Here is a 22,281-nt window from a genome sequence, read left to right as displayed (position 1 = left end):
CTTTAATAATCCCTTTCCGTTTTGATGTTGGCGACCCATTTGTAGCAGCGGAAGGTCTGGAACCGAACTTACGCCTCTTCAAATATTCATGGGTGGTGGTAGCGCTTACCATCAGGTGACCCGCCAGCTCCATTGCCGACGATGACTTAAAAAAAAAACATTTTGTTTTCTCCAGTCGTCAATTTATTGAGAATGATTTACAATGTTATTGATGGATGTTGTTATTCTTGCACGATTTAAGCTTTAGGTACACATCAAAAGAGCAGTGTTTGATTGTAGAATTAGTACTTAATAGTTTAAACCCGTGGTCTACTTTAAGATATATTTTGAAAGCGTGATTGGTGCCGCCCATAAGCATTCACAAAACCAGCAGGGCTAAATAAATGGCAAACGCTTCGTTATGCGCTTCGTTCTCATCTATTCGTTTTCTATAAACGTTTATGACATATACAGTCTAGTCCTTTTTGTTCAAAAAGTAATAAAACATCGAAACTTCCCATCATTTTGTTGTTTGTAAAAATCGAAGTCAAATGTCAATTGATTTACAAAACAAAGAGAAAGTATGATAATTATCAATGTAAAATGACATTCATTGCTGACCTGAGCTATAAAATATTCTGTACACAATACTGACTAATTGCATGGCTCATTCCCAAGTGGATAGCGGGTTCTTTTCCATCAACTAATATACGATTCCATATCGAGAATTTCATTATCGCTCTATGTATTTCGATTATACGTTGCATAGTGTTAAATGATATTAAACCTCCTATTCATGGTAGACATTGATTATTAAGCAACAGTTGATCAACAATGTTGCTGTAAATTTTGTAATAATGTGGATATTTTCGAGCTGTTACGCGGTGTTTTGAAACAGCGGTTTTAAAAAACGATTTCTGATAAAGGTAGATATTTATTTATCTTATATCTATAGACGAGCAATTCTTGTATATATATATATATAATTGGAATCTCGGAATCGGCTCCAACGATTTTCATGAAATTTAGTATATAGGGGGTTTCGGGAGCGATAAATCGATCTAGCTAGGAATCTTTTTTAGAAAATGTCATATTCGTGTTTTATCGACTTTAACTTATTTTCTTAACAAATAGGAGGCGTTTGAGTAGTCCCAATTTATTTATGACTCTTCCTGACATCTATTGGCGAATAATAATACTATTTTTTGGCGAATTATTAAAGTTAAAACAAAAAAAAAATATACCGAGCAAAGCTCGGTCATCCAGGTACTTTTCTATAATGATATAAAAGTACTTTAACAATTAATTGATTTCGAATAAAAAGAAATAGTATCGATTATTGGTACACGACCGATCTGGTAGGGAGCGGAGATGAACTGAACTTGGAAGGGACGCGGGGATGTGGGTGTGGAAGGATAAATACTGACCAGGGTTTTAGGAGGTGATGGGATCAGCAGGTTTCCATTGATCGAGGGGTTGTAACAGAGCGATAATATTTCAACATACATTACCAACCGCGCAGTGTTGCCAGTTGGTTGCTAGCAACAAGTTGGCAATAACTCCTCAACAAACTGATCCGTATTCACGATAAACTTTGCTGTTAAACAAATGTGTATCGTGAATACGGAGCTTTACAACAAGAATTGATTTTATATTTATTAAATTAAATGTAAAACTCTTATAATTACTCAATACCACATGATAAAGAGACATCATACAGCAGTGCAATTGCTTTGATCTTATAGTAAAACCCGAAAAACATCGCGGTTGTTTCAACTCAATAATATTAATATGTATATAAATATAGTAATGATTAAAAGAACTTAAAAACACACGATTACCCGTAAATAGTGTCCCGAGCTGATATAAATATAGCGTATGTAGATCGGGCTCTTACATTCCGCGTCTAGCCTTATCCCCGGCACGATTATTGATGTATGGATTATGAAACTGTATCAATATAGTCCGTGCTAGGTGACCCGACTACCAGGCCCAATAAAATCGCGGATTGCTAGTTATTGAACTATAAACATATAATAAAAAAGTCTGTGTGATGTGTAGCTATAACACAGGATGGAGCTTTCGATTACATTAGGAATAGAGATAATTGATGGTTAGAAAAAACAAATCTTACAGTGTGAATAAATTATATCGATATCAAAGCAACACCATACATTTAAGGAATTATCAAATCAAGTCAAGCTTTTTATGCTACAAGTGATTAAAATATTAGTATCATCTTAGATTGAGACATATTCTAGAAAGAAAAATTATTAAATAGAAGAAAGGATTCTTCTAAAAACGAGTATATAAAACTCAAATCATTCATTTGATTGATCATCATGATACACAGACTTTTATATACTATACAGAATTGAAAAAAAAATTATAAAAACAAAAGGTTTTGTAACAACACACGATGTTAATCTTTTTTCTACTATTGAGGTATTGAAACGTAAAAAAAAGGATTGTGTGAAATATAATGAGATCCGAAATTTCCATGAATATTTTATTCCTTCATCAAGTGTCACCTGAAATGTGTGTGGACATTTTCATATTATATTTTATGTGAATACGAAACGATGTGAGATCTTAAAATTACCTTGTGACGGATTATCCTACGTAGAAACCTAATAAGAGCAATTAGTTATCCATTTAAATCAGCTTTCCAAAGAAGTCAAATTCGAGTAGATGAACTGAGCTACCATATTTAGGAAGCGTAGATGGTGTCTAAACGTTACTAGTAAAACATGTACATTGTGCAATGTGTTTAAATGGAAATAATCAGTTTACTTTTACATTGTTTAATAATAATTAATCATTAATTGGCATATTCATATATATTTTTGATTGGTTCTCCTTATCTCAAACTCAGAAAAAAATACAATCAAAAGTAAACCGAACAACAATAGTAAATAAAATATAGATATATAGACCTTTATTTGCACATAAAACTTATCGATAATTTATTACCATAATCATATAATACGTTACGGTATTTCGTAGAGGGATAAAAAATCATAACTGATATAAATAATAAATGGAATATTAGCATTGTATAACGATGACAATAAAAATTTCGTAATCCATTTTTAATACGGCGATAAAGTATCGTAAAAAGTAGTTTATAGTGTGCTTTCAATAGAAATATCTGTATTCTCGACGGGTCAGACGGCATAATTTTCTAGAAACTTGCAACCACCGGTCACGAGGAACGAAAATTATTTTCCATGCGCAACGTTTAGTGCAAAGTTTAAAGCAAGAGAAGTTTTATTAAAGTTTTTTTTTCTCTTATATTTTAAATTTCAGTTTCAAATCAGCCACAAGAAACGTATAAAGCATTGGCGACAATCCCCAGCGATTAAGCGGAAGCGCACCAAAGAAAATCAGAGTCCTGTAGAGGAAATTTAAATACATCCGAGTTTCTTTTATCTTGGCTCCTAACGAACATCCCACTCTTTTATATTATTCCTTGAAGTAAATCCTTTATTTCTTTGTTTATTTGTAATTGTACATGCCAAACTTGTTATGGCTCTGTGTAGATTAATAATTATCAAGTCTAAGCCAGACCAAGATTGATCTGTTACACGATATCGGGGGGTTACCGATGTCTTAAAGTAGAATTAATTCCTGTGTGGGAAAAAAACAGAGCTATATAAGTTGCCTAGGGCCATTACTTTCTTACACTGATCTTGTTAATGTTCTACTCAATAACACCTTTCAATTCGTCTCTCCGATACATTGGCCAAGCTATAGCAAATGTCTTGCTTGGTTAGAAGCTGCAAATTATGTCTACTGTCTTACTGTTGAGAACGCATTATGCAGTTCTTTTTAAAGACTCGACCGGTTTTAAGCTCTTCTAGTTTAACAAAAAAAAATGTTTCTCCCTGGTTATTGCGCATTGCGCTATTTCCAATGTGGTCACTTATTGGTTATTATGGGAAATAACAATAAATATGGAAACATTCTTCCAAGGATGCCATACAAAACTTTCGGAAGATTTAGAAATATGACATTAAAGTTAATAGACGTGGCCAAAGGTCCAATACTGTCCTACTGAAGCCTTCGCCGCGAAGATTATCCTTAATCTTTTATTGGCATCGTGTCATTTATCTATTTTCATCTAACTCAAACTCACAAAAAATACAAATTTAACAAACTGAACAATGATAGGAAGTAAAATAGAGTTGAGATAAACCTCAATTTCCACGTAAAAGTTATCGAGTACGATAAGGACTCTGTAACTTATTTCTGAGATCTAAAAGCGAATAGTGAATTGCTGAAAGGATAAACATTTAGAGTGAACTACATGAAATGTTTCTATATTTTTGTAGCAGAGTAAATTGTACCTATTGCACTAGAAATCTTGAACCTTTTTAATATTGTAAAATGCAGTTTTAAAGTAAATTATGTTAATGTTTATTTTCCTATAGAAAAAAATATCTTTAGAGTGAACTAGTTGTATAATTATTCGCGACGTACTCACTTATAATAAATACACAATATGAAACACGAGGGCAAAAAAGGTCGTCGCGTAGCCAAAACTATCTGGATATTCGTTTTCATTTTATTGTTAGTTTGTCCTCTATTTTTCCTTCCATACCTACCATTAATCGATCGATGCAAAAAAGTACAGGGTGTTATTTTAAGGGATTTAGTTCAATCGACTCCTGGTCTGATCTTCATGGATCATTCATATGCATTTTTTTGTGATACAGTCTTTGATTACAAAAAAAAGAGGAATACTTTCTTGGACTAAAATTTCATATCCACAGTATTAAGAGTACTTCAGGCGGTATTACAAAATTCCACCCTGTATAAAGTATATAGGTATATTTAATAAAATTGATCGTTTACGGTATGTGGCTGACACGATAAAAGGTCTCCGTATATCGATGTCCCACTGAATAATGTGGAAGCGATCTTATTGAAACGTGAGATCAAACTGTGTAAAGACAGTATTGGCGAAGGCCAGTTGATTGTGTCGTATATTTATATTAACTGAACCCTTCACCATACTATGTATATTTCATTCATATAACAGTGGTGACTCAGTGGTGATAGCCTCGCACTTCAAAATCGTTAAGGCGGGGTTCGAGACCGGGCGAGCGTGCAGGAGATACATTGATGATTATTCAATTTATATGCACATGTGGATAACACCACCACTACTTAAATGGTGAAGGAAAACGTAACGTCTGCAATGGACCTTATGCCTCTCCAAATGTTCATGGGCGGTGGTAGCGCTTACCATCAGGCGTCCCACCAGCTCCATTGCCGAGTGTAACATAAAAAAAGAATGCCTGTGTCCCAGCAGTTTCCACTGCGGATGTATGGGCTGATGATGATGATACCACACAACTCTTTGAAATTATTTTTTTAACCGTTTTCAAGACATGAAATAACAAGTCAAAGTCAATGTTCAAAACAAAGTAACTATGTATTAATAAGAAGCATCGAGTCCAAGTCGACGAAGTTTTTTTTCATTTTTAGTGTATGTATTTAAGACTTGTATGGTTTTCTCAATAATATCAAAGCCAGAACTGAACCATATAAAAATATGACTACCGCGAAAGCGCCAGATTTCAATGTTATTTATAATTGTTGATATATTGTTATTTATATATTGTAAAACGCAAGCATAACATGATTACCATGGCTTTACCTAAAATGTTTGGTAACCGCCAGGTAGATAAAAGGTTTTACGACGCCCAACTTAATTTTCGAAGATCCATTTACTTAACCATCCCGTAAAACAGTTGGAATTGGATTAAATAAAATTTATAACGAAATTTTGAAAAATGGAAGTGATAAAATATCTGAAAATTCATTCATTCATGTCACGTATAGACAGGGATACTTGGATCACTTTTTTATTTGATTAACACCAATTTAAATTTCCTTTGGGATAACGTCCAATAAATACTTCTACGAAAGTTCTCATATGTATGTAGTTAAAATGGTCACATTACGTAATTTTAAGGCCTATGTTATCTATTGAAATGCTACTCACTAAAAATTGGCTTGATATTATTCTGCACTAATAAAATAACGGGGAAAATTTTGTATTTTGTACTTTTGTAATGTTTTTACACAAAAACTGCTGCACTTATTTCAAAAATTATTTCACCTTTGGAAAGCTGCTACTTCACTGATATAGGCTATTATACCACGGGCGGAGCCAGGTTGATCTAGCTTGTCACATATAAAAATGGTTCAGACACCCATGCCTAATATTATTTAGGAATGATACAGCTACTCTAGATTAAAAATTATATGCATTATATCTACACAATTTTATGTAAATTTTGAATCTATTTCAACGTTAAAATGTAACCGAATAGTGAAATTTTTCCCGACATTATTGTTTCGTAAGACTATTCAAAATAAACAACGAGGAAGTGCTTGTATTCATAATAAATTTGAAAAGAATAAAATAAAAGGTCCACTGATATCGCGTTGTGAGCGTTGAAGGCATGTATCATGCTAATGAAGTTGTTTTCGCAGCTATTGTTTCATGACGTGGATTGTATTTTCGGACCGAAATAGAAAGAATGGAAATTTGATTCCTGAGATAATGAGGTAACAGAAAATCAGAAGAGTCAGAAGACGAGGTTTTGAGTCCCGTTTCACTCAATACTTCAATTTCATGATACATTATCTGATGATAATGTGTGGGCCGATGCCCATGTATATTATAACTGCAGGTATCCATGCCTCCTATGAGGGTTCAGGCCATAATCTATCGCGCTGGCTAAGGGCAGTTTGGAGGACGTCACATGTCGTCGAACTTTTGATTATTCTTTCTTTGATTTCTGAATTGAAAATTAATTAAGTACTTGCACGCTCGTCCGGTCTCGAACCCTCGAATTTTTGCTCTTAAGTCCAACGTCCTAACTACTGAGCCAATATTATTTCAAAATTGGAAGATTATAATTTATTTAATTTTGATAATTAAAGTAACCAAACAAGTTCTTAAGTAAGACATAGAGTAATAAATATAATGGTAATTAAATGTTTGAGGCTGTCACATAAACAATATGTTTGTTTCTATGTTTTATGAATATTATTGTAGTTTCTATGATAAATACTCTTTATTATGCATAAAGAAAACAATAATGACAAAATTTTATTGCCGATCATGTATAATTGGGCGGCTTTGTCACTGATGAGCGATTTCTTCCAAACATATCTATTCCATATTACATTTTCTCCAATATATTTACTTTTCTTACGTTTATTTTTGTTATTGGATATTTATAAAAGGATTATGCAAGTATGTAGGTAATTAAATTAAAAAAGGGCTTTTGGTAAACTGTCATTGTGAGTAGTCACAAAAACAAAACATTACAATATTATCAATTGATAAAGAAGTAATAAATAGAGGAAGAATTGTTGATTAAATCTAACTATCATTGTGAGAACCTACAAAGAAGTTGGCTTGACAGTGAAACCATTGGTTTTATAGCCATCTATTTTATCTGAAACAGTAAAATATAAGGGAATCGAACTAAGCAATAAAGTAAGCTAGTAAGCTTCCAATTACATCGGTCGGGAGCTCTTTGTTCAATGTTTATGATTATAAACATTTTAAATTGTTCTTAAATCTCGTATTTACATAACAATGATTTAATAACCTAATCCCAATATCTTATTAATGTTTTTTTAATAGATGTCCCGTCATACTAAACTAAGCTTTTCGTTCGTTTTCATTTTAATACAAACGGCGATAAATGCAATAAACCAAACTCCGTTCAGCAATTCCAGTCTAATATAGGTGTAGGGTAGCCTTTTATCTATACTTATATCTATCCTTAAGCCCCTTCACACACGACGTCGTATCGTAAGCGTATCGTACACGCAGATGACTAGAGCAAGGAGTGAGGACCTACATTTCACACTCGAAGCGGTTGTGTAGTGTAATGTAATGTTGGATATACACTAGAGCATTTTCACACGGATATCTTTGTTGTGAAACAGTCTTATATGGTTCCTACGAACGATACAATGCGTATGGTGGTAAGTATAAGCATAATTTCTACCACAGTTAGACCCAATTAATATTATATAACCTTATTCAAACCAATTTTTTAAATTTTTAGTCCATTTAGTATGAGATTAGTTCATACAAACATACTCTCCAGCTTTATATTATTAGTATAGAAGTATAGATTTAATAACGATGACTAAAGAAGGAATAGAATTCCCAAACCTGGTTTCAACAGGAGCAGTACTAAAATGTTAATATGCAAGTATTCTGCATGTCTCTAACATTCGTTAAAAATTGCGGCATCTATTTATATCTTTTGAAACTCCACGTGGAGCGACATTTTTTTATTATTCCGCTATGTGAATGCGAATCCAATCAGCGCCTCTAATATTACCAACAAATTCCTCCCCTGAGGAATGAGAGACGAATGGAAGACCATCCGTCTCTTATTCCTCTGAAGAGAAATCAAGATCCATCATAAACATCTGCTACCTATTGATTGAATTTAATAATCTTCAAAAAATAAATTACAAAACGTTAGTAACAAGTCGTGTCTAAATGCCCTCGGGCGAAACGACTACGCTAACTATTCTTGTGCGAAGTCTTATCCTGGGTTATTTTGCATTTCCGTAAAACATTTATTACTGTAATGTGTGTAAGTTTATACATTAAAATACATCATTAGAAATACAGTATGAAGCTCATTCTTGATCTCCAGTGGGTTTAATGCAATCCTTATATCGTTGAGGCTACTTATCAATAGTGATTCTATTGATTATAGCCTTTCTAGTCGGACTCTCTCCGTATTAAAATTCTTCTATTTATTTTTGTGGATTGTTTGTGGAACATGTTGTCGCGTGAAGAGGTAAGCCACCTCTAAAATTGTATCATCGTCCAGTCGTGTCCATTTTGTCTTGCAATTTGTAATCTATTAAAATATTCAACATGATGCTATGTTCATTTCCCGAGATAAAATATTTTGTATATAATCTAAGATTTCTTAGAATTCCTTCTTTTACATGCGATTTCTTAGTATTCTTTCATTCACATGCTTTCATGCTTTGATCCTTCCTTCGTACAAATAGTCACTCCATGGACGCCAATATATTTTTGTTTCTCAAACAAAAGAGGTTGTATTCTAATTATTAAAAGAAAATAATAAACCAATAATATTCTTCTAGTCGTCAGTGTTTTCCAACCTGAGGGTCGCGATTCTCGGGAGGTCACGAGTAAATTTGCTTTACAGAGCATACCTATATGCATGCTTTTATATTGTTACAAATACTTTAATGTTTGTTTGCTCTGTGTGTTGGCACTCCTGCATGCGCCTGCACCTAGGGAGGAAGGTGCAAATATTGGTATATTTGCTTTCTTGTAAGCTTGCATTATAGGCGCTTCGTCTCTAAATCTTACGCATTAAATTACATTGATGCGCATTGGAATTTGAATGCTTCCATGCTTTTGCCCCTAATCTCGTTTGAAGTTCCCTAGGTTGTACACTCGCATGGTACAAATGCTTATGCATGCTTCTTAAATATTAAGGAGTTTATTATAAATAAGATTTACTATTGTTTGTTTTTACTTTTATTAATTATTAAGCTTGATCTTATACTCGTATTACTTGTACCCCTTTTATATCAGACTTCTAAAAACAAAAGGAGGAGTTTCTATGTTCGTTTGTTTGCATATTTTTGTCCATATCATTGTATTAGGTATCTTCTATTTAAATTTGGCATGTCATACAATGATGGCTTGCATTCTTGCAAATATAACTTGCTGCTCGCCTCCATTGTCTTCGCCCTTATATGTAACATGAAATAGTATAATAATCTAAATAAAAATAAACTCTAAATGGTTTTCACTAATTAATTCATCCCAATAAAAATAAAACCAAAATATAAAAATTTGTAAATTAGTTAGATGAAATATTTAAGTACAAATCTACTTTTATTTTAACCGTTTATAATATGCAATACACAAATAACACAATTACACACAAATATTGTGACAAATTAAATATAATTTGCAACAAAGACGATGAAAAGAAGATTTACATATATCCGTAATATGGCTTAGCGACCGTGATATTTAACTTTTTCATTTGCAAAACCTACTAACTACAAACTATACCTATATAAGAGGTGCTGCTAGCTTCCTTTACCCTAGTTACTTAAGTTTTTATAATAAATAACAAAAGACTAGCACTCGGTTTATAAATTAAATCAACCGACGCTTAAAAGGAGTCGCAGCTGTGTTTGAATGTTCCTGCGAGAACAGAAAAAAACTGTTTTCTTTCATGCCTTACCTTTAGTACATCTTCAACAGTAGGTTTACGCGTCATTTTGGCGGCTATGTGAGCCAAATTATTGGGTATTTCAGGGGCCCCGTTTTCAAGTTCCCTAACTGGCGCAGGTCGCCGCCTTCGTATGTGCGGAATCATCTTATCACAAATCACAATCACAGTTTTGCACTAAGTCACATTCGATAAATTCAGTTAGTGATAACGAGAGGTCACTAGTTGCGCAAGTTTACTTCGAGAGCTCGCAGCTGTACTGACGACTGCTCTGGGTGGCTGCATGTCTTCCACTGCAGACCGCGCGCCTCTCCCCGGGAATCCCGCCCTTTCGATGTATATCGCAACCCTTAGGCTGTGGCATACTGAATCTCGAGCCTGAATTCGCGTTTTAATTGGGCAACTATTGCATTACTTTGTTCGACATATAACATTTATTCTATGTGTGTTAAAAATTGAATTTTTAATATTTATTTACGTTATTTTAAATGTAAATGCCTCTAACGTATTCAATATTTCGGTACTTTTAGTAAAAGTTTTATTTGCCAGGTGTATTTTTCAAATGAATTGTTGTATGTTTCACGGGATTACTGGCTCTTGAATAAATTATTTTACTACAATTAAGGAATTTGATCAATTGTAATATTGTATGATAAAACTCCGTAGATATACAGATTTACAATAAAGTTTGGGACGATTAACTTTGTAACTAAATTTTCTGAACTGAACTGTGTAATTAAATTACAAGAAATGAAAACAAGACTAAAGTAATTTATTAATAAATATGGATGAGTTTGAATACGATTCAGGTAATTTCAATAAGTTCTTAGTATGAATTCAAACATAAAGCGGAAAAATTAGCGATAATTAAAAAATACATAAAAATTTGAGGTCAAGAAGACACCTTAAATTATTATTAAGATGAATGTTACCAAAGACTCGAATGGATGTTTAGTATGGGTTTATCTAGGCTTCAGCTATGGAGCAATAAGAATCTGCTTAGATGACATTTCGGCATTAAAAAGTAACGCTTTTATCTAATTTTGTCGTTCACCAATTGAAGCACCAAAAATTTGGAAGATTATTAAAAAATCATATCAAGCTGAAGACCTTTCAACTCAACACTAAATAAAAATTGCATAGAATTTGTTAAGCAAATGTACTGAGACAAATTCTAGATATAATCTTATAGGGTGAATAATTGTATCTGGTATAATCCAATGTATTTTGGGATGAATAGATGAAAGATTCAGAGGCGCTTATATACATAGTTGCTAGTGTGGCGGAGCTCAGCTCTGTCTATGCTTTTATGGGAATCCGGTATGTTTCATATTCAGATATATCCCAAAGTATATTACGTATTGCAATAATAATATGTGGTGAAGAAAACGCTGTGACGCAATACAATATTCTATTACAAGTGTACTCGTAGAGGCCCTACGTAGCACATGCTACGTCATATGCTACGCATATTAATTAAGCACGCTATATTAAATATTAGCAATTGCCGAAGCTGAAATCAGCATGCTGTAATTTTAATTATCTGTTCGTTTATATCCCTGAAACTCGAGAACGATCGATTTGGGTAATTTCGATCTTGAACAGTGGAAGTGGTGGAAGTTAAGGAAGTTTTGCACGATGAGAAACAAAATAAGTAATGAAAAATATTTTTCATACATTTTTACGTTATTAATTCTACAGATATAAATAATAAAATATTTGCTTTGCCAAACATATTATACCTTGACATGAAGCAGATGGTTCCGTGGTGAGGACCGCACTTATATTCGATAAGACGGGGGTTCGAGTCCCAGCAGTGGGAACATGTATGCGCTGATGATGATGATAATGATGATACATAATTTTGACCTCACGTAACCACTATCTCTAAAACTAGAAGAGCTCTGTAACATAAGAGCCAGCGTTCCTTATTGAATAATTTATAAATATATAAATTGTCATAATAATAAATGTCGTTGTAATAAATTTACAGAAACTTTAAGTGTTATACTTTATATGAGGGAAAATGTTTCGTTCGTATAAGTCGTTGTGTAATTTAATACGAATATAATTCAATTTTATGACTTATGTAAACTCTATTGCTCGAGATGCTTAACTAGTCTTGAGTGGTAAATTGAAATGAAATTAGAACACAGTTTTGTAGCTTAATGTACTACGCCACACGTCTTTGATTAATGGCACTTACTATATAATTTTGAACCTTAAAACCCGTAAAATTAGGACTGTATTCGCTTTTAATATATAATTGTACATATTTTATAGAAGATACATCTTATGTAAACTGTTTAAGCTAAATAGTCTTACATCAAAGTAGTAAATAGCCTAAACAGCAAGTACCAAAAATCTATGACCGTGTCAACTATTGGTTAATCTCGATTGTTATTGTATGTTTACTATAGCGGCAACAGATATACAGCTTCAAAGAAAAGACATACAATCTTCGAATATTTTAATTGTCTAACTATCACGGTTCATGAGATAGATAGACGCCGAGTGATACACGGACGAACAGACAGACAGACGGACAGTAAAGTCTTTAAAGCACTGTTATACCCTAAGTGAACAAATAAAATGTCAAATATAACTTTATTATTGCATATGCGATGGTTTCACAATTTTTAATTTATATACTACTAGCTCCCACACGCGGCTTCGCCTCCGTATTGTTCTTACCTTTTAAATCTTCCTTGGAGGTCTATTCAGAATGCACTAAAACCAACATTATAAAAATAAAACTAGCCATTCTCAAGTTTTAGCGAGACTAACGAACAGCAATTGATTTTTATTTTATTTGATTTTTATTTTGTTTATCTCTTGCGTACTAGTACAATGTGAGGTAATTTCCTTTATTATTTTTCATCTGATTTAATTCGAACTATTATCCATTAATTCGAATCTTTGTAAAAGGCTCCGTACATCAGTGGAACCTTCTGGCTGTTTTTTCTCCCTAATGAGCTAACATTCTTGTCTTTACGACGCAATATTATAAAGGACTTTCAGGAAAGGAACTTGACAGTTTTTGGCCCTCAAACGTTTTTACTGCCAGATATGAGATTCGTCTTAATTATTTTTAGAGTGATACTAAGAACTTTGTTCCATTGTAGAATAGTGCAACATTAACGATTATTGTTTTTGTACGTTTAAATAGCAATATACATTTAAAAACTACAAAAAAAAGAATCGAAATGTTAAAAATCGAAACTTTGGAGAGTTGTCCTTTCAACTATTAATTGTTTGAAATATAGAAGTTAAATGCCGATTTTTTTGTTTGAATAAACACTATTTATTATATAGCATATAGATATAAACATAATCTTAACTAGTCTGAGAACAAGAAAACAAGAGCAGAAGTCTGACAAAGCAATTAACAACACCACGTAGTTTGAACTGAATTTTGCGCGACTGAAATAATTACTAGCCAAGTTAAAGTTTTATGCGAAAAGCATTCGTTCCTACACATGAGCCTACAGTTTCAGTTGAAGTGGACTTGTTTTTCGATCACGATTCGTGTCCTAGTTGTGATAAACGTATAAAAGTTTGGTCTGTCCAGAAAAGTTGGGGAATTCAATTGCACGTGTAAAATTCCGTGATATACAACATGTTGAGAATCGACAATGTTTAAAAGGTCACTATTACGCTATTGGACTTTTGTTACACTTATATAAACAAACTAATACTAATAACTTAAATAAAGTAATAACTATATAACTTAAATGACATAAATAATAACTCAATAAAATAAACAAGCACTAATAATAACTTAAATATAATAAACAAGCAATAATAACTTAAATAAAGTAAAAAATTAAATAAACAAACAAATTTACTGTTAGTTAAAAATAATGCGCAAAATATGAAAGTTCATCGTAATGTTGTTACCAGAGTCGTGAAAGCCTAACATTGAGATAAAATTTGCAAAAATATGACAACTAACCTCCCTTAACGTTGATGCTCCCAAAAGTAGGCAGGGTAGTGTCTGCGCCCGCCGAAACTTTAACATAATTCTTCGATGTATCACATTAAAACATATTTGACGTTTTGCTCCATGCCGTTCCGAGAGTTACATAGATATTAAATGATTCCACGCATGTCAAGTGTCCGCTAGTTCTAATCGTAAAACCCGATCAGTCCATTACTTGTGCAAATAAACTTTTATCTAAATGCTAAAGCTTTATGTTTACTATAAATCGATGAATGGTTATCAACGTATTTTTCTCATCAATATGTCTGTTACGTTTCATTTAAGTAGAACTGACTAAACAACAACTTACTAATGAATAAAGGTGCATTTTAAAGAAAAGCTAAACGGATAAACAAAGTGAAGTATAATTTTATCTTTATTTATTTATTTCAATTGAGTATTTATATAAAAAGCTAGTTAAATAGTTGACAAAAAAAACTAAATGTTTTTTAGTAATAAAATAATAATTTTATAATTATATGTTAATAAAACTTATATATTAATAATGCCTTATTATTTAATCGGTCGATGGCTCTCTGTTGGATATACAATGTTTTTTTTTTATAGATGTTTAATATTATTTATTCAATGGTGATAATAAGTAAATTTTTTGGAGAACAATGAATAAAATTTTTGAATTTTACAGTAATGTAATGTTAAACCGAAACTTGTATTGTATTAACTTGTAATGTATTCTAGCATATTTAGTTTGAAGGAAAAAAATTGCAGCATGTTTAACACCAATCAATAATTTTTTTTATAAAAACTAACTAAAATCAACTGCCGATTCACCTTCAGTGAATTTATGAAATAACAAAAACATTGACACTAAAAAGTTGCCTACAAGTTGTCAGCCTGTACTGTACTGATATCTTTAATACAGGTTACTGTGTCGGTCTTGAACCTTTAATTGTTTGATACCTATTTGTACTGCTACCGTGATGTACTTAGCTGTAAGATTAGTTTAGGTTAGGAAATTTAAACAAACCTTTAAAGCCTTTTCAAACCTAGTTGCATGTTACATACTGTCACATTATTATCAATAAATTATTACGTTATGTTTTGATTTCTGTAAGAATTTCACAATGATGATACTTATTTATCTATTGCATAACTGAAAATAAATTATTATCATTGTTGTTAATAACTCAAATTATTATCTGAACTTCGCCTAATCATAATAATATGTCTTCTCTAAACTATATAAAACAATGGCCTAAAGATTAAATTTTGTAATTGACACAGTTTTCTTCAGCTAGGCATGTCGTTTGCACTAGATGGTATTGCTATTGAGAAAATATCGATCCCCTAATGAACAGATTTTCCATTAGCATGCAAATTTTATTTCATTAAAACTTCCTTGGCCTGGTAGCAAACATACTATAAATGTTGTTTCATTGAATGGTTTTTAGATTAACCATATTACGCGAATATACATCACCTAATTTTCCTTTCCCTTTTTTAAGCAGAGAAAGGTTATACGCACACCCAAGGCATTCGGGATAACGCCCTGGGTTATTTCAGAGTCCGACTGCAATAGTGGACTAATTCTATATTCTTATCAAATATCTAGGAATTCGGTAATTTAGAATACTCGTAATATATGAAAGAAAAATATGTTAAAGATCTAATATAAAAGTTTTTATTTTTGAGGTGTTTAAAAAACATATTGTTTCCGAGTAATATAGACCTAAGACTTACCCTCAATATTCTGTATGGGCTCTCGGTCAAGAGACATACATCTCCGGAGTTCACCCTGTCTTGGGTGGTGAGCATCATTTGCATCTCTCCACCGAAATCACCCATCTTCTCTCGGCGTTGCCGGCGACGCCCGGTAAGGTTCCACAGCCAATCCTATAAAACATTCGTAGTGTATAGTCACGCTACTCTTAGCAAATTCTGTGAAAAATAGTGATATTGTGAAAAGGAAATGCTAGTAAACAATAATTATTCGACAAATTCGTTTAATAATAACTGATTTCATGTAGAATGACAATGGATAGTATTTTAATAATTGCAATGTTTCATTACACGTGGACGTTGTACGTGTTGCAAAACCAAATAATTATGTTTCCGTGATTCAATAAAATAATTAACCGTCATTTCATTTGTATAAAATAAACACCGTATTCTGATGATAACTTGCTATATATTTAGCATGTAGATGTGTTTAAATATATTATTATGGGAAACAATGAAACCGATTCAATATTATTACATCACAATTGAATCCCTATAATAGTTTGCAGCGCTGTTGAAACAGACGAATTTATTATCATGTGCTTTATTTGTATTTATATTTGAAATAACACGTCATTACACTCTATTAGTTAATTAATTTATGTAGGTAATAAATATTATCTTTCTCTACTTTAACTAATACCATTTCCAAAAATATTCAGTTTCCCTATCATGTACGCTGAACTTGCGACGTTTCTCTCACGGAACAAACGTTACAGCTTAATCCTATTAAAACGAACCTATAGTTTTTGGAAGAAGATCTCTAAGAAATTTTTATCAAAAATCTATTACGCAAATAGCAAAACGTTCACATTTGGTCACTTTGCTATAGGAAGAATAAATATGTAGAATAAGTACGTAAAGGGTTCTTTCGTATGCTTCCTCGTAATGGCGCTCACGAAACTTTGTATTGATCTCTATCCAAATTACGTTAGCTTATTCTTTCCTACCATTTTTCCTTGATTTTGCAGATTCCCGTTATCCAGAACTTCAATAATTGTTATGATCTCTCATTGCCTAAGATTGGTAGCACTAAGACACTTTGTTTTCAACATTTTAATATTGTGTACTCGTCGTGTCTATCGGTTAATTTTTTATAGCAGCTTTTTTACTATTTACTATTTAAGTGCTATTCAACTCTCGAACGCTTTATCCGAAAATATTAGACGCATTAGATGTGTTTGTGTAATGTTATTGTATTTTTTTATAGTTTATTATTGTAAACATATTTTATGTAGTCATTTGTAAATACGAATTGCAATACTTCCTTAAGTAGTAAATTTGTGGTGATTTTGGTAAATTTAGTACATAAGGGTTTTGTTCTTCTACCAAGATAGAAGATGAGACGTTGCGCACGTATTTACGGAAAAAAATTTCTTCCTCCGATGAATGATCTCATTTTAATTTCATGAGTTTAAGCTAAATTCTGTTTAATGTCGCGTGTTTTGGACATATTTTTTTGTAGACATCTCTTCTTTAAAATATACGCAAAAGTTGTAAAGTTGTTGTCTTCACTAAAATCTATTAATTTTCAAGATACGTGTGAACATGAACTAGATAACGTTATCAAAAATTTATTTTAATGAAATATCTTAATATCTAGGAATCTCCCACGGGAAGATAATCACCCTGTGTTAATGGACGATAGTAATGACTCACCATCAGGAGAACCACCAGCTCAGTTGCCCACTTTTAGATAAAGAAAGAAAAAAATAACTAACAAGCTTTATATTTATTTATAATACAATTCCACGATGTCGTTGTTCTGTCCTATTTTCTCTAAAACAACACCACATTGATCTTTTATGTAAATAGTTCCTCCCCGACAGACTTAATTCTCGCAAAAGTTATTGACCCTTCGCAGCAACAAAACTGATGTCTTTATATTTCCTTTGTTATTTATACCTTTTCTTTCTGTTACCTATTTCTCTCCATAAGAATATTCCTTGTATCTTATCTAAAAAGTTTAAAAATATTTCGAATTGGCCCACGGGTTCACGATTCTCACGCTAGTAACATATTTAGCGATTCATCTTAATGGATAAAACTTACTTTTGACTGAGGATAATATATGTTACATATTCTGTCAACAAAGACTTCAAATAAACGTCATCAAGAAAATGTTATACATAGCTTAAACAAAGTTAACGCAAAAACATCCACCTATAACAATCGCTGATGTTAAGCTGAAAATAATAACACGTATCCGCTTTACGCAACTGCTAATTGCTTTGTTGCGTTATTTGTTAAAAACGGATATCGATATTTTCCTTTAACTGACTGTTTTTACGGATTTCCACGGAACTGAGCAAATGAACAATTAGGAGTATGCAATTAAAACAGGATCGAAATAAAGTGAAACGAAGAAAGGCATAAAAATAGAAACAGAAAACGTAAAATAACCATTTTGTTCGCGATTTATGACGAAATACGCAGATTCATAACGGTTCGTCCTTTACAGATTAATTAATATTTGAAAAACTTGAACAAAAAAGCTCTGGAGGAGCGGGGGCGAGTTATAAATAAGAATAAAAATGCACCACAACACTCGAGATGCTTGTTATGCATATTTCACCCACAATATTAAAAAGTTCAACACTGTGAAGTACCAGCAAATCCATTCAACGATAATGTGACACATCACCAAACTATAACACCAGTTTATGTTTAAAGGACTTAAGGCTTTGTTATATTATATATAGAACACAAATTGGCAAAGAATATTAAAAATGTTTCTCTGCTGGATTCGTCCAATATAAGGGAACTTATAACTTAAGGATGTGATTGTTGGTGGATTAATTAAATAGTGTGCTACTGGTCACGACATTTAGATAAGTACCCATATTGAGTTCATCAAAAACCGACTTTCGATGCGGCGGCTATTTAAACAAAAGAAGCAAAATCAAAATCGGTACATCCGTTCGGTAGATACGATACCACGGACAGGGAGACAGACACATAGTCACGCCAAAATTATAACACGCAGTCTTTTTAGCGTCGCGAGTGACAATAACCTTATTATTCACGCTCACGCAACGTGACGTTGGTGATATTGTGCTGTTAAATGGGGGAAACGGGATGCAGGGAGTAAATAACAAAAAGTAAATAAAAAAGTATGAGACCCATTTCATCGTCACATGTTGCATAGCATTTTATTGACTGAATCCAAGATGAATCGAAAAAATTCCATGCGCAAATTTTTTCGTTCAATACTTTTTATCAAGGGAGTTTTTTATGCAGTACCCCTAGTACTACTAATGCCTACATGAACTCGCTTATATGCGTATTATAAATGTTTTGATCTTTATTTTTGAATGTCGGAGATGGATATATCGGTGACGGATATTAGTACCCACAACTTTATAATTATATACGCTATGTCAGATGTTGATGCTGATATTGCGGCTCTCTGCTTCATGTATATAAATTTAAACTCAAATATTCGTATATGTGTGGAGTTTTAAGAAATATTTCATAGTTTTATTATAATTATCGATCACAATTCATTAGCATTTTAAAGACGCGTAGAAAATTTTTAGCGACTTCACAGAGAGACTGTAAGAGTATGGGGTTGTAAAAGCATCTAATTCGTCAAATTATAAGCTCAACAAATAAAATCAAATATGAGAATAACTTAACGTGTTTTTTAAATTATAAATTAAAGTGTGTTTATTTTCTAAATCCACAAGAATATTCCTCATAGTGCATTAGGAAGGATGTAAAATAATATGATAAAAACTAAGTATAAAACAGATAATATGGGCATGGGAAACTTAAAATAAATATGAAAATAACGATTAATGATCATTTAATGAATTAATCCCTATTTTACATCCCTATCTTAACAGACTTTCCCAATATATTTTCCTAATTTGTTGTATATTCGTTATTTGTTCCCATTTAATAATATGGAATGGTACCTCCCCGAAGGGGACGATGGCGACAATTTTTCTAGAAATAAATGTTATATGCTAGGAAAAAACATTTGTCATATCTAAAATCTACGGATATAATTTCAATCTGTTAATAGAAAAACGTTGGTTATTCGTTATTTCCCTTATTTCCTTCGACTTGCAACACCTGGTACCGAGAATCTTCATAAATTCTTTCCCTATATTCCTTTGTCTCAAATGTCCCGTGGAATTGAATTTTCATTATCTACATTATATTCTTTGAAAACAACAAGCAAAACATCCAAGTCAAATTCATGAACATTTCTGATTTAATTTTTATGTCAAAACTCCCAAGAGTAATTTTGTGAGTTGATTTGTTTAGTTTACCAACCTAATCACCAGCAATCCAGATTTGCGTAAACAACACGCTGAATATTTATGAGAACCTGGTGTCTAAAATTGTGAGAATTTATAGTAACCGAAGCGAGATGTTTATTTAAAGAACGGTTAATTTTTATAGAAATATTCAGAACTTTGCCTGAAATATGTTATGTATAAAAATAACAACTTAAAATCTATTTATATACTACAGAGAGTTATTAAGTTCTATATATGAAGTTTTTTGAAAATGGTATTTAGAATAAGTATTAAATACAATAAACGGGACTAAGCTCTCAAAAATAAATGACGCATTCTTAAATATTCATTGGCACTCAGCCTGACTTTACGATGTTGTTTCACACGCTAGATAGAAGACGTTGAATATATTTTAGAAAACGCTTGCTATTCATAATTATCTACCTCGAAAGAGGCGTCTTACGTTTAAATTAAAAGTTATTCCCCATATGGACAGAACCCGATGTTAATAAACCGGAAAGAATGTATCGTACACGTACACTATCCAGTATTTTTCCAAGCTAATATTTATAAACTAAAATGACCTATATGGCCTATAACATACGGGAATTTCCGGGGTGACCGGCTATTGCCAAGTGTACCAGTGTAAAAAAAGGATTTGGCCCTAGCAATGTCTGCATTGAAGAATTTTGGACGTCAAGTTGTTCTAGAGGTACCAATTCAAATTCTAAAATTGGACAAACTATCAAAAGTTTATTATAAAACACAAAATAATCAATTGAATCGATTGGAAATCCACGGAGATATAGAGTAATAAAACCAAAAGTACTGAAGTAAGTAATAATTATAATTAAAAAAATAAATTTTCTGATTTACATTTACTCCTACACAGAGTACGTATACGTAAAGAAATGATTTAATCCCGCCGATCCTAATTAGGATACTAAAATAGACTTACGGAAGCACTGTAATGTTACCGATCCTTGAATAAGTTTTAATTTAATCTGTCCATTTATAGTGTCTAAATCGAGTTTAGAGATGTCGGTTACATACAAAAATACAAGTAAAGCTAATAGAAGCGTGTTAAAAAAACAGACGAATTGCGAAACCCATTCGTTTTTGGGAACGTTGGTAGAAAATTACACTTTTGAAGTAAAGAGAACACGTGTAACAGAGACTAGCCAGAGGCCAGTTAATTCAGTGAGCGACTAGTGTTCACGGAAATCCGTTCAGACGACTTGACACGTTTTATTTAGCTATAGCACACATTGCTGTAGCTAGCCGCCCACTACATTACGTATGTATCGCTAATTTGATTACGAACGTACTGCTTGTTGATTACACAGCGATTTGTGGCTAAGGGAAGCAGACGCACAATCAAGAGATATGCAAAATACATTATGGACCAACGACGCGTATTTACAATTATTGCGTTTATTATTTTCTATACTCAAATAGGAAGAACTACTATACTTACGTTTCAAAAGTCACACTGTCTGCAGCTCGTCTATTTGAAAATCGTTTAAAAATAGTTTGAGTGCGTGTCTTAATAAAACAAAACACTGAGTGATTTGTGAACACGCGTTTAATTAAGTGATATAATTGAAGCTTTAAATAAACAGTTTAATTACACATTTTTTGTAATAAATTAATAGTGCATTTCTTGTGAGGATGTTGAATAGTGGGTGAAGTGAAAATATAAATTATCGTCCTACCACATTGTCTGTTCAATAATATCTCTGGACTTAAATATTATACGCTTAATTCATTACAATCTTGTAAGATTCTGTAGTGGACATTAACTATACGTGAACTGTAAAGATTCGAATCGAGAGTTCGGTGTTCAATCCCAAGTAGACACAAGACTATTTTATTTTCGTATATGTATATTTTTTCCACTTTTATTTAATCGCACCGAGAAAAGTGAAATCGAGGTTCATTTTTTTTTTATTTTTATTTTTTTTTTTTCTTTCTACAAGATGTCCAAATGTGGTATTTGTCTGTTGCAAATTAAAGACGCTAAGGGACCGCAATGCTGCAAATGTTC

General features: G+C 32.4%; 1 protein-coding gene across 1 annotated transcript in view; it reads right to left on the bottom strand.

Annotated features, from left to right (window-relative positions):
- The window catches only part of LOC119835544 (transient receptor potential cation channel subfamily A member 1), a 52,949-nt gene that overhangs the window by 9,649 nt on the left and 21,019 nt on the right, over positions 1-22,281 (bottom strand). The window contains exon 3 of the mRNA XM_038360447.1: positions 15,946-16,098. Within this exon, the coding sequence (XP_038216375.1) occupies positions 15,946-16,098 (153 nt within the window). The remainder of the gene's footprint in view (positions 1-15,945; positions 16,099-22,281) is intronic.

The sequence above is a fragment of the Zerene cesonia genome, chromosome Z, assembly GCF_012273895.1.
Source record: "Zerene cesonia ecotype Mississippi chromosome Z, Zerene_cesonia_1.1, whole genome shotgun sequence".
NCBI classification, from domain to species: Eukaryota; Metazoa; Arthropoda; class Insecta; order Lepidoptera; family Pieridae; genus Zerene; species Zerene cesonia.
This window is presented reverse-complemented; position numbering and strand designations above follow the sequence as displayed.